Source organism: Argiope bruennichi, chromosome 9, assembly GCF_947563725.1.
Source record: "Argiope bruennichi chromosome 9, qqArgBrue1.1, whole genome shotgun sequence".
NCBI lineage: Eukaryota > Metazoa > Arthropoda > Arachnida > Araneae > Araneidae > Argiope > Argiope bruennichi.
In genome coordinates, this window is record NC_079159.1 from 14,017,857 (window position 1) to 14,031,330 (window position 13,474).

The window sequence follows — 13,474 nt, forward strand, 5'->3', positions numbered from 1 at the left end:
AGGTTGTTCCTATCCACGTTCACTGTACGCTGATGAGATCAACGCTTGCTTGAAATCATCGCCACTGTGAGATAACGTTGAAAAAGTCCAGCTAAAAATAAACACGCGCGTCCAAATGCTACAAGATCCATTTGCTGATACATTCTCGAACCAATTCTTAGATATCGGTGATGGAAACGTTGCTGTCTCATAAAATACTGGATGCATAAAATTGCCCACTCATTTCTGCACTATCGTTGATTCGCAAAATGCTTTCATTGACCGCATATTTCCCGATGTACGCACACAATACATAAATCATGCGTGGCTGGCAGGAAGAGCCATTTTTGGCAGCAAAAAATGTGGACGTCGACGATTTAAACTTCAAGATACAGGTATCATACAAGATACTTGGTATCATACAAATTGATCGATACAGTTTGCGATGCTAACGAAGCTGTAAATTATCCAACAGAGTTTTTGAACTCACTGGATTTGCCAGGCATGTCACCACACCTTCTACGACTGAATGTTGGATCTCCGGTTATTTTACTTCAGGATTTGAACCCACCATGGCTGTGCAATGACAATCGATTGGTCATTAAGAAATGGATGAAAAACATTATCGAAGTCGTTATTTTGAATGGTAAATTCCGAACCGAAAATGTTTTGGTGCCACGAATTCCAATGATTTTCACAGACGTGCCAATCGAATTCAAACGTGTTCAATTTCCTATTAGATTCGCATTCGCAATAACAATCAATAAGTCGCAAGGCCAAAAGATGTCTGTTTGCGGCTTAGATTTGGGGACGCCATGTTTTTCACACTTGGCATGTTCTCGCATGGGCAAACCATCGAGCTTACTTGTGTTGGCTGAAGACGGACTGAGAAAAAATATCGTACACTCAATTGCTCTTCGAAATGAATATGGATTTTCGTTATTTCATTTTTATACTTTAGAACAAAAAATATATTACTCTTTTTTCACTTTACGTTTAACTTTTAAGAGATCACACAATGTGTATGTTCGTTATGTTAATGAAATACATTGTATTGGGAAAATGAATGGCTGGTTTTTTTTTTTTTTTTTTTTTTTTTTTTTTTTTTTTTTTTATTGGCGATCATCTTCTATAGTGCTCCATTCCTCTTTCTGTCATAGATCCCATCCCCACACACTTACACAATGCATTCGTTAAATTATAAATTTTTATATTATTTATAAATTATTCAATAGAAATAATTTATAAAGCAGAAAACGTTTGCCGGGTCAGCTAGTTTTTATATATGAATTTCATTTCATTTCAGAAAAATTTTAGATCCCTTCCCCCATTTAGATTTATTGCCTGTTTGATATTGAAAGGAAAAATTTTCTTGCATACGAAGTACAGTAATCGTCAAAAAAATTCGAACCCGAGGTTTCGACGAATCTCCACTTTTCAGATCAACTCGAATTCGAAAAACACACTTTTCAAAAATGTCCGTCAGTCTATGACAAAGATAACTAAAAACCGCTTTGAGCTGAACGGATGATATTTAGTAGACAGTCTTTAGCCGAAATATACAGATTTCTGTCAAATTTTGTGTAAATTTGATCAGAAGGAGCTCGTCTGTCCGAAGATAAATTAACAGGATAATTACTATACGAAGAGAGTTAGATGGATACAATTATTCACACATCTATAATGTACAATTATTAACATCTATAATGTAAATACCTATGAAATTTTAAGCCAAATTCAACAAGGAATCGATTGTCTGTCGGTCTGCATTTCTGTACGGTCTGTATTGTAAAACCGATAATTCGAAAATACGATTAATTAAATATGTCAAATTTGGTAGGAGATTATGTGACTATTAGTGCAATTTTGAATCATTTTTTTCCAGTGAATTGAGAAAAACGTGTCCTAAGCGGAGATCCGATTTTTGGATATCACTAATTACATGCCAGAGATTAATCGCCAAAAACTCGCCAACGATAACACGATAGATTTAATAAAAAATGTTAAATTCACGCCAAATGTTAATATTTCGTAACTATTGTAAGCTAGTGCCATGAAAAGCGTTCTCTAGCATGACAAGTTTATTACAGAGTATGCGAGAAAGTTTAAAGGAGACAACTCTCGCTGCTTCCAAATTAAATTTTGAATAGAAAGGAAAAAATTTCAAGATTCATTAAAAGGTTAAAAATGCAATTGTTTCTTCGCTCAGGAACAAATTGTCATATTTCTTAAAGTATCAGCATAATCTTGAACAAATGATACGAAAAAATTCTAAACAAATGGTTTCTTATTTCATACCTATTTTTAGTAATTTCTCTTTAAAAAATTCTTCAGATTTTCAAAACATAATTGGAGTTTAACTGATATATTTCTATTTCATAGATATTTTTAGTAAAATCTGAAAGTCGTTGGCGAACTTTGGGTTTAGCTGCATGTCATTGGCATACATAATCTCTAGATTTAACAAGACATATTTAGTGGCTAATCGCTGGTTCCGATAAATAAAGCATTTTTTGCCTTCCTGCGTTAGGATAAGTTTGTTATTCGATTATATAATTTTGTTTCGTAATTATTTGGGCCTAATGTATTTGCATTTTTAGATTATAATGACGCCTTCTTTAATTAATATAATCCATGCCTATAAAACAAGACACTCTTCTTATCAAATAAAGATAATAAAATCTGCAATCCCAAATTTCAAGATTTCATGCGGTGCTATTATTTTTTTAAGTCACGTGTTATCAGTCTGACAGAAAACATCATGTTCTCACATAATTCATATTTCTCAATTACAACATTGAGAAAAGCGATGATTTTTTAACATCTCAAACTCAATCGATTTATAATTTATTTATTTTTTTGGTGAAAAACCAGTTTAAACCGCTTTTAACAAGCACGTGACTATCAATTTGTGCATGTTTCGATATTTAAAAAAAAAAGTGTTTTTTTTTTTCTTCAAATCTTAAGATTGTTCGAGCTCCAAAACTTTATCTCGATTCTAAAATGTTTTTTGTGAAAATACGGTTAAACTGGTTTGGAATGATCACGTGACTATTGTATTGCATAATCATCAACTTATAAAAAAGCGATGGCTTTTTTTTTTTTTTTTTCATCTCAAAATTATTCGAGCTCCAAAACTTTTTTTGCCAGTCAGAAAAATTGGAAATAAAAAAAAAATTATTATACATAACAATCGATACCTCCCCTTGAATTTAGTTTTCATTCCCATTTTCTTCTCTGTACTTCAGGTAATAACTTCTTACGACCCTGTCCTTTATTGGCCAGAAACGAGAATCAGTTAACTTTTTGTTGGAGATAAGTCGCCATGGGTAACAACCCTCCTTATCATTTTCTAATAACCGTAAAAGCGAAAAATTAATGCCTCAAAAGCGATAAATCGCCAATTTTCTACCCTTGCATTTTGAGGCACAAAAACCCCAAAACCAAAACAACATCATGTTCTCGCATAATAATTCAACATTTGTCATAAAGAAAGACAGTCTAATATAAATAAATATTTAAAATCATAGGATATGTTGGGCTATAAATGCTCAAATAATTCAGAAGAAATAAATTAAAACTTTAGACTTTGGAGCATCATAAATATGCAGCTCTCTCATATCTTTTATTTTTCTTTTTTGCAAAACTAACCTTAACATCTTATACTTTAATATCATTTCCACAATAGTAACCTAAAGTCGAATTAAATTATCAAAAATAAGGAATAGGAATAGTTAGGATTATTGCCTTCTGACCTCCAATAAAGACGTATTGTAAACTGCCAGTGTATTCACATAAAAAAATTGTTTTTGTTATTTGTGAATATATTTCGTTAAATATTTAATATTCTATAATAACTTAAAAAAACTAGGTTATAATTTGAAGGTTGAATAAGTAAAAGTTTCGCATGGTTTATTGGTTCATTAATAGTTAATGGAACTCAACTTTTATGTGAAAATGAATTATAATCAGTTTATATAATGGAAATAAACGCAGCTGAAGACCGTGAATTGATGAAAGAAATCGATCAATCAAATATTGATCATAATATAACAAACAATTATTTGGTGAGCTTTCATTAATTTAATTTTTAATATAAAATTTCCTCATTTTCTCCCATTTTTAATGGATACGCTAGGTTTTGAATAGAAATCGATTTAAACGTAAACATTAAAGAAATAAATCGATAAACTTTACGAAATTGATTAGGAAAAAAAAACTGTTTGAGTTTAAAAAGAAGCAAATTCTTGGCTTACTCTTTTACATTTGAAACCGGAAAAACATGGATAGCAATAAAGATTGTTGTATTTTGTGGTGTTTCTTCAAATTTATAGGCATCGATGTTTTAAAAGAAATGCGAGAATCCACAATTTGTGAAAAGGGTTCAAAATTCAAACGTTTTGGAAATAAAATTCTGGAAATCTTCTATCCTTTGATCTTGCATTTGATGCAAATATATGCAATATTAGGACTGTCAGTTCTTCATGATAATAAAATAGTAAATATTGAAGAAACAGTGTCATTTTGCCTCACAAATTGGTTATCAGTGGCACTTTGGCATGATATTAGAAGGAAAAAGAAATTGATCGGAAATTATATCATTACTTGCAATAATCTACTGCCAAACATAAAAGAATATAAACCTATTAATATTATCATTAACTTATGTTTGGTTCTTGCTGTTTCAGTACCAATTATCTTAGGTACTTTTTATTCTCTTGTCATCACTGAACATTCTCGCGAATATAAAATGTACTACAGCCTGATTTCAGTCTCCGATGATGACACAATTTCGTCCGATCTTGTTAGAAACATGATGATATTAATAACTTTTTCGAGCCATTTCATGCTGCCCACGATGATAGCCATACTCTTGGGATCATTATATTACAAAGCAAGCAATCTTTTAAATATTTTTAATGCAAAGCTGGTGAAGTTGAAGGAGATGGATCTCCATCACAGTGATGCTCTTAAGTTAATGAATTGCTACACTCTCCTTTTCCAGTTGGTGCATAGCGCTGAACGAGTGCTTTCATCCACTTCTTTCTTGCTGCTTTGTTCTCAATGGCTCAACGTATACATTGTGCTCGTTTCATTTTTCAAGATGAAAAACGAATCTTTTTCATACGCATTGTGTTGGGAAAACATCACTCGTCTGATTTTAGGATCCATCATTGTCACCTCATTTGTCTCGTACGCATCGAGAATTTCATTGCAAATTCTCGGTATCAGGATGAATTTGCAATTAATTCATAATTTTTTGATGGAAAACCCTGACAGGAATTACAAAGCGATTCAATATGTGCAGACCATGAGAAACACCGATTTTCCACAGATGACAGCTTTTAAAATAGTCGAGCTGAAACTAGCACTTATTCTCACGTTTTTTGGATCTGTGTTAACGTATGGATTGTTGGTTTTGAACATCAAAAAAGAGTGATAAAGATATTTTGGAAAGCAATAACTGTATCTTCATTTTACATCAATTCTATTGTAAATATTTACACAGATTAACAACTCAGGCGCAATATTGATTAGCAAAAAGATCTAGCATATGCATTCAAGCAATTTTATTTATTGTTCATTGTTCCAGTATCTTCAGTATTTCATTTTTTTTTCTCCAGTTCTTTGTTTTTCTTGAAATACAATTATCCACTTTATGTATTGTCTACCTTATGTTAACGTTATTTATAATTATAAATAACTATAATTATTTTGTACCAAACTATACATTTATTTTAAAATAAAACTGTTCAAAGAACAGAGAAGGCGTGGGGCTTCTGGGCGTTGGGTATATAAAATACAAATTCCACCTGGTCCAAAGCCAAACAATAAAAGATGACCCACCGCAATGCAAGACAAACTGAAGACAACTAGATGACAAAAGAAAATCATAGGCCATACAAAGAGAAATCGAGAACAGGGGCTGGTACATCTATATCTATCTATACTTATAATAAAGCTCAATGTGTGTGTGTGTGTGTGTGTGTGTGTGTGTGTGTGTGTGTGTGTGTGTGTGTGTGTGTGTGTGTGTGTGTGTGTTGCGCTCTACAAGACAAACCTTTCGACCTGCAGCTACCAAATTTGGCACGTGTATACCTCCAAGGCCGGAAATAAATGTGCACTTCGGTGCAATTTTTTTTAAATTTTTAATAAGAATTTTAAAAGCAAAAGTTATTTTTGCCTCATATTGAAGATCAAAAAATTATCTTTTACATGATACTAATATTTTAACTGACAAATTAAATTTCTATTTTTAATTAATTTTAAAATATAATTTATATTTTTTAACGATTTATTTCGTACAAAATAAAAATAAAATGTAACTTGAACGAACACGTTACGCTTCAATGGAAAAAAAATTAGCTTTTATCAACGTGTTGCCATCATATTGACAAAACTTCAAATTAAAAAGTCAATCAACTGTTATTGCAAATTAAACATATAAAGATGTAATTTTCAGCACGTGTCTTTAGGAAATGAAATAAATTTGAAGCAGGATATTTTATAAAATGTAAATGCAAATAAAAGATTTCTATGATGTTTTACAATATGTATATTATTAATTCAATAAATCAGTTTTATTTAAGTAAATATGGTTTTATATATATCCTTTCAAATCAAGGCCCAATGGCTAATTTGTAAACTTTTAATAATAGAAATGCATGTATTAAAATGGTCTAAATGAAGTAAATAATTATATTGAGTCTATAAATGCCCCAATAAATGGCGAATGTTTAGCTTTTATCTAGATCCTCCGTTCTGAGAATCATATTTAACAAAATATTCTTGAGGCATTAATATTTTAAATAAAAAGCGTTTCACTCCAATCAACTAAATCAATTTCTAAAATTGACTGATTTTTGAATATTTGAATACCACAATAAAATAAAAACGGGTGATTTTAGAACACTTCATCGACTTCTCAAAGATGATACCCCAATCAGCGTCCAGGGTTTTTCAAGATTGATTGGACTAAGGTTATGAAAATGTCGATTATTCTAAATTATTCTATTCAAAACTTCAAAAATCGATCAGATTTGATATCAGAAAAAAAGTTGTAGTGTCGATAATATTTCACAGAATATGATTCCTTACGACCTAAGGACTGTATAAAATTTCGACTTCGTAATTTTTGAAGTATATTTATACACCAAAATAAAAGAAAATATTGTTATTCCCGTCATAATAATTTTTGAGATATTGCATAAAATATGAAAGATATTCTGAAGTGCATATAAGATTTAAATACTGTACGCCTTTGTTTTAAGTACTTATATTTTTAAAAAATGCTTCATTTCTTGGTTTCAGTAAAAAACGTTTTTTATATTATTATTAGTTTAACCAATTCCACTTTAATTTAAAGTAGAAATTTTACAGGATCTGACAGAAAATTAAAGAGATACATAGTACATTAGGGCTTAAGCCTTTATTATAGTACGAGCATATAAAATGACATTCAAAATTTGACAAAATCAAATACTTGCCGCCTTTGGAGGCAATCTGGTTCACTAGGATTCATGCTTGCTGAACTTTACAATTCAATATTTTATTTAACTTGGTTTTTTCATGGGTTTTTTTTTAAGTAAAATGTTTTTAAACTTCAAATTTTAATAGCCCTGTAACTTATACTATTATAGAAGCCTTAGTCGATCTCTTCTATGTATCATATATATTTCTTTAATTTTCTGTCAGCTATCCTAAAATTTGAGCTTTAAATTGAAGCGTAAGTGATTAAACTTCAATTAATACAAAAAAATTTCAATGAAACCAAACATGTTTTTAAAAAATATGAATACAAAAAATAGAATCACTTAACATTAAAGTTCTATCTGAAGTGATATCTATTTATTTCTAATTCATGCAATATTTGAAAGAATTATTCAATAAAAATTTCTCTAATTCATCATAAAATTTATTATGAATTTTAAAAGTATTTAAATGAAGTAAATAATAACACTTTATTTTGCTTATGTCAATAAATTCTGAAAAAATTATATTCCTTTGATCTTATGTATCATTTTCAGTCAAATATTCTTGGCATTCCAACTTTTAAATAAAAAATCTATCTTCTGTGACCAAATCTGAATGAATTATTAAAATCTGAATTATAATAACTATTCAAATTTTTTTTAATTTTAGAATAATCAGCCTCACATCTGGGTAGGGATTGATATATTTTCTTTGGGTCTTTCAATGGAATGGTCTAAAACCGTGCATTTTTATAATATAGTAATATTTAAATTTTCATAATTCACATAGATTTTCCCAATAAAATAGGCATTTTCTTTTATTTAAAATGACAGCTTTCTCAAGAATATTTTACTAAATATGATTCATAATGCTGAGAGTCTGTATAAAAATATAAAATACATTATTAATAAGAACATTTATTGACTTCAACTGTATAAAATCTTAATATTTTCTTCATTTAGATCATTTTCCCTATTAGATATATATGTCAAATACTATTTAGAAATTAACTCCCAGAACTTAGATTACCGTAGATATCCCGTATACACAATGGGCCGCGGTGGCCTAGTGATACGATCTTAGCTCGTGAGCCGTAGGGTTTCAGGTTCGAAACCAGATTCCACCAAAGAACCGTCGTGTAAGGGGGCCTGTTGCACGCTAAATCCGCCAGGGCCAAACGTCCTCCCGCTGGTTGGTTTGGAGATGGGAGCGCCAGCTGAGGTGTCGTTCTCGTAAGGTCCATCACAAAATAGCCCTAATGTTGCTTTACAACGGGACGTTAATATAACTAAACTAAAACTGTATACATAATCCATGTTTGTAATATATAATGCAGAATTATTGAATAGGTCATCTGAAAAATATTTTAAAAGATCTCCGAAAAATGTTTCTTGTTTACCTAAAAAGCTCTTTAATATATATATATATATCATGCTTCATATTTATTTCATTTTTTTATATATGCGTGCTAAAAATTACACATTTTTAGGTTTAGTTTGCAATAAAAATTAACTTCATCTTTTTATATGAGGTTTCATTAACGTAAAAGCACAGTTTGCTTAAAAAGTATGGAGGAACAAAATGGATTCTTTTTGCAGCCCATATTTTTTTTATCCACAGTATATGCGTGCAAATGTACAGACAGATAGACGGTCAACTTCTGGTCGAATTTGGTTTCAAATTGATACAGATTTGCACTTTATTGACACAGATATTATAGATGTTAAAAACTGTGTACTATATTATCACTTTTGTTTTGTAAGTAGCGTTTTCAGGTGCATTCGAACAGACAAATAAATTTCTGCATTTCGTTCAAATTTTGATAAAAATCTACTTAATAATAAATAAAAAAAATGTGTCGTTAAGACCACGCACCAAATTTCATCCATTTACTTCTAAGCATTTTGGAGTTTTCATAATCACAGACAGACTTAATTTCAGAAATGTATTTTTCAGATTCAAAAAAAGAGTTGAAACCAGAAAACTGATCAAAATCTCGAGAACTTTTTTTTTTTTTTTTTTTTGACAATTACAATACTTTTCCTGTTTTGCTTTCTTCTTCTGTTTTTTAGGTCAAATGTATAAAATCCTTTAGTCAGAGTTCAACAATATGTTGTACTATTAACCATCGTGTATTTTAAAAAAGGAATTTAAAATTTGTAAACTGAAAATTCTGTCATTTTAAAACATGTAATAAATACGGACCTAAATATTGACCTAAGCGAAGTTAAGATCAACATTCAAATAGAATAATGAAATAAATAAAGCCAATAAAAAAATTGACACCAAAAATCAATCAAAGGTACAGCAAAACTCTTCCCTAAGGAATCGCTCTAACTGTAATTGTGTTGGGGATTGTATTTGTCAAAGTACAAGAAAAGTGTCATTAAGAGTTTTAGGATAATTAATTGAATAGGTGATTTTTCATCGCAGAAAAATAAAATGTAATTTCATTTCGAAAAACATAGGGTGCATCGGATAACTTAAAATAATACTATATAAATGTTATCGAATGCAGAGTTGATTCTAGATGAAAAATAAAATGTAAGGGTTGAACCGGAGTTTAACCCCCTTCTTCGCCGAGTTGCGATAACGCGCTAAAGCTGGCAATCTTTATTATGCACTATAATTGGACATCTGCTCCTTTGCTTTTGAACATTTCGCAAGACCGTTGTTGGCGATTTTTGAAAATTGTGCCAAGCAGGGGGTTAAACTCCGGCCGTACCAATATAAGTATATGAAATACATTTTAATTAGTTTCCAATTTGCATTTTATATAAAAGAGGTTATTTATACTTTTATTTAAAAAATTAAAAGGAAGCGATTGGGTTCATATAGTGCATACGAGATGCATAAATTCAAGAAAGTAAGATAGTAAGATTATCTGACGATGCATTTTATTTTATAATTTCAACAGTTGCTCCAAATGAAGAAGCACAAGAATTATACATTGCATATGCGTACATCATTACTGAAAAGATTTTTGATTATCATCAAGAATGGAAAAAAAATTTAGAAATAGTGTCTTTAATTATTTCTTTATTTTGTAGTTGAAACCTGAGAAAATATCTCTGAAATGAAACGAATAGAAATAATTCTAAAAAATGGAATGAGGAGTATACACTTCTTACTCAGTAAGTGTTAAAAATGGATAAACCCTTCTTATTGCTTATCCTGCAGCTTGAAATTATTTCATGTAAAAAATTTATTCTTTAATTATTGAAAACAGATTTAATTTCAAACATTCTTAAATATTGTATAGTAATATAAAACCCAACAAAGAAAAATTCTAATTACAAGAAAAATCTTGCATCTAATTGCAATTCTCTTGGTTCTGGTTATCGTATTGGCGAAGAAATTAGAGATCATAACTTGCGAATTCGAAGAGTGGTTCAAATCAAACTAGTTTGAGATTAGTGGGGGAATTGTAAACTACAGACATAAAAGATGCATTTGGATACGTCACTAACGCGAGTTCGCAAATTGTACAGACTAACTCTATGGCAAAGGATACCGACGTGCTCTGATTGGTCGATTTCATTTCGCACAGACTTTCTTTGCTGGAGCTGCTGCAACCCTGTTGCATTGTTTGGTTTCTACGTATTTTTTTGCCTGCCATTTTTCAAAATGGAGAAATTAAATCTTCCAAAGAAATACAATTATAAAATAATTGAGATTGATGAGAATGGAGCTATTTTTCGTATTTCAGATCTTGTAAATAAAGAATTAGCACAGGTAGCAATTTTTCTGTCTAATATTATTAAAATTAGACTTGAAAATTAAGCTTTTATTTTACAGAAAATGATCGGCCAGTTTTTTTTTTATTAAATTTTCACGTTAAAATCATTACCATAAAATATTTATATGCAAATATACTATATTTATTAAGATATTTAGATGACATTAAACGAAATAGAAATCATTATAATTCTTATTGAATATGCATGCAAATTAAAATAAGGAGATATTTATTTATTAATTTCGTATTCAAATTATTACCATAAGATGTCTATCTCAAATGCGCTATATTTGTTAATATATTTAGATTCATATAGTTATTAACAATATAATTATTAATCTTGATATTTGTTATTAACTTAATATGAAGATTTATAAATATATAAATAGTTTATACATTTCTTTTGAATACTTATTTCTTGCATTTCTGTAACACATATTTTAGGAATGGATTCAAGAATATCAACGAAGATCGGAAACAGTTTAGCACAGTTTTGTAAGGTTTGAGCCAAATAAGCGATAACTACACTATTATGAGTGCAAAACATTGCCAAAAAGATGCCAAGGCTTAAAGCAATCAGAGCACGTCGGTATCCTTTGCCATAGAGTTAGTCTGTACAATTTGCGAACTCGCGTCACTAACATAATATCTTGTGATACTTCAATACCTAAAGCTCTCCAGAAGTTCCGTAAATTGTAATTGATTGACGCATGCTGGTTGGTTGATGTTTAATCGCGTAAGAGCCAAATTTGGCTAAAATGCGCCATGCAAAAGGATTGACACATGCCAATACGCATGTAAGAAGAAAACTTATGGAGCATCTATCAGCCCTATCCAACAACTGAAAACTTTATTGACTTTAAAAGTGCCAGCGCATTTACATCAACTATCGTCAACTTTTAAACGCGAGCTCGGAAGTTTTAGCTCTATTTTGATCATAGTCAAAATAATGTTATAGTACTGAAAGAATATCATTGGTTAAGATCTCAGCTTCCCTTATTCGTTTCTGTTTTCAAATTTAATTGCCGAATGTTATGTAGAAAAAAACTTCGGTAATCTCCTATAGCCATCGTTGTCATTTCTTCATGTGTCATCTGTAATATGAGTTTGAAATCTTACCATTGCAGCTGCTCGATGAAAACATCATTGCGACAACATCTTGAATCTGAACTTGATTTTCAGACCAAGCCTCTTGCTAGACGAGGAACTGCGTCTTCACAGCTTTGGATTTGAACCCATCTGTGGGGTGTAATCAACTTTTTACAACTACCAATTTCGACATGATATAATAGAACCATTATTATCATTCTCAAGGTAATTGACTCTGCACAAGCTTGGCCAATTTCTCTTGTATTTCTGGATATCGGTCATTGATTTCAGCTTTAATCTTTTACTTCAATTATGATTTTTCCTGGACTTTTCAAGAATTTTAATTCCCTTGTTTCCCCGAAATTTGCTTGATTACACTCTTTGGACTTAACTGGCAATTATCTGCCTGAAGATTATTTTCATGGTCTTCCTTCATGGTGTTATTTTCTATATAAAATATCCTAGTTGTATAGTCTTAATTATTTTAAACTTACTTGCCAAATGTGTAGAATTAAAAGAACGTTATAAATGTTAAAACTAAATCTGCATATGTCCTCAACTTGGATGTGGGGGAACGAGGGATTGATTAATACCTTAATCGTCATGCCTGTACATCTTACGGGCATCGAATTACCGTTTCGTTTGTGAAAAGATAGGCAATTGGAGACTGGGAATAGCAACCTAACAACCTTTTTTTATTAATAGGAACAGGAAACAAGCTTGATTAAGTGATGGCCAAAACGTTACCTTAACCCTTTCTAGGGCCGTGGGAAGTATGCTTCCCACCAAATTGATCAATCTTTGTATGAAATGATGTAGGTTGGCATAAGTTCTGACAAATTTTTTTAGAAAGACAGAAACTTAGATGCTTCAGTTCTTTATCTTGCACAAAATGACGTGTCTTGATTTGTTACTTAATTATTAACTAAATTAATTAATGAATCAAATTAAATGTAACTAATAAGCTAAATGAATCCCTTTTCTTATTCTAATTTCAAGCCTAAAAATATTTTAACTTATGAATAGAAAAAAATGGCCCTTTAAGGGGTTAACAAAGCGTGGAACTTTAGGAAAAGATAGCGGTACAGTCGCATAATGGAGGATGACAAAGTATTTTAAAATAACATTTATTAAGATGAACAGTTTTAGAAAATATTTATATACAACCAATTGCTGCTATTCCATTGTATCATC

The 13,474-nt window shown here is 30.5% G+C and overlaps 1 protein-coding gene across 1 annotated transcript in view; it reads left to right on the top strand.

Annotated features, from left to right (window-relative positions):
• Positions 1 to 12,677: 12,677 nt before the first annotated feature.
• LOC129984150 (techylectin-5A-like) overlaps positions 12,678 to 13,474 on the top strand; it is a 44,517-nt gene continuing 43,720 nt past the window's right edge. Inside the window, exon 1 of the mRNA XM_056093951.1 lies at positions 12,678 to 12,717. Within this exon, the coding sequence (XP_055949926.1) occupies positions 12,702 to 12,717 (16 nt within the window). The 5' untranslated portion in view covers positions 12,678 to 12,701. The remainder of the gene's footprint in view (positions 12,718 to 13,474) is intronic.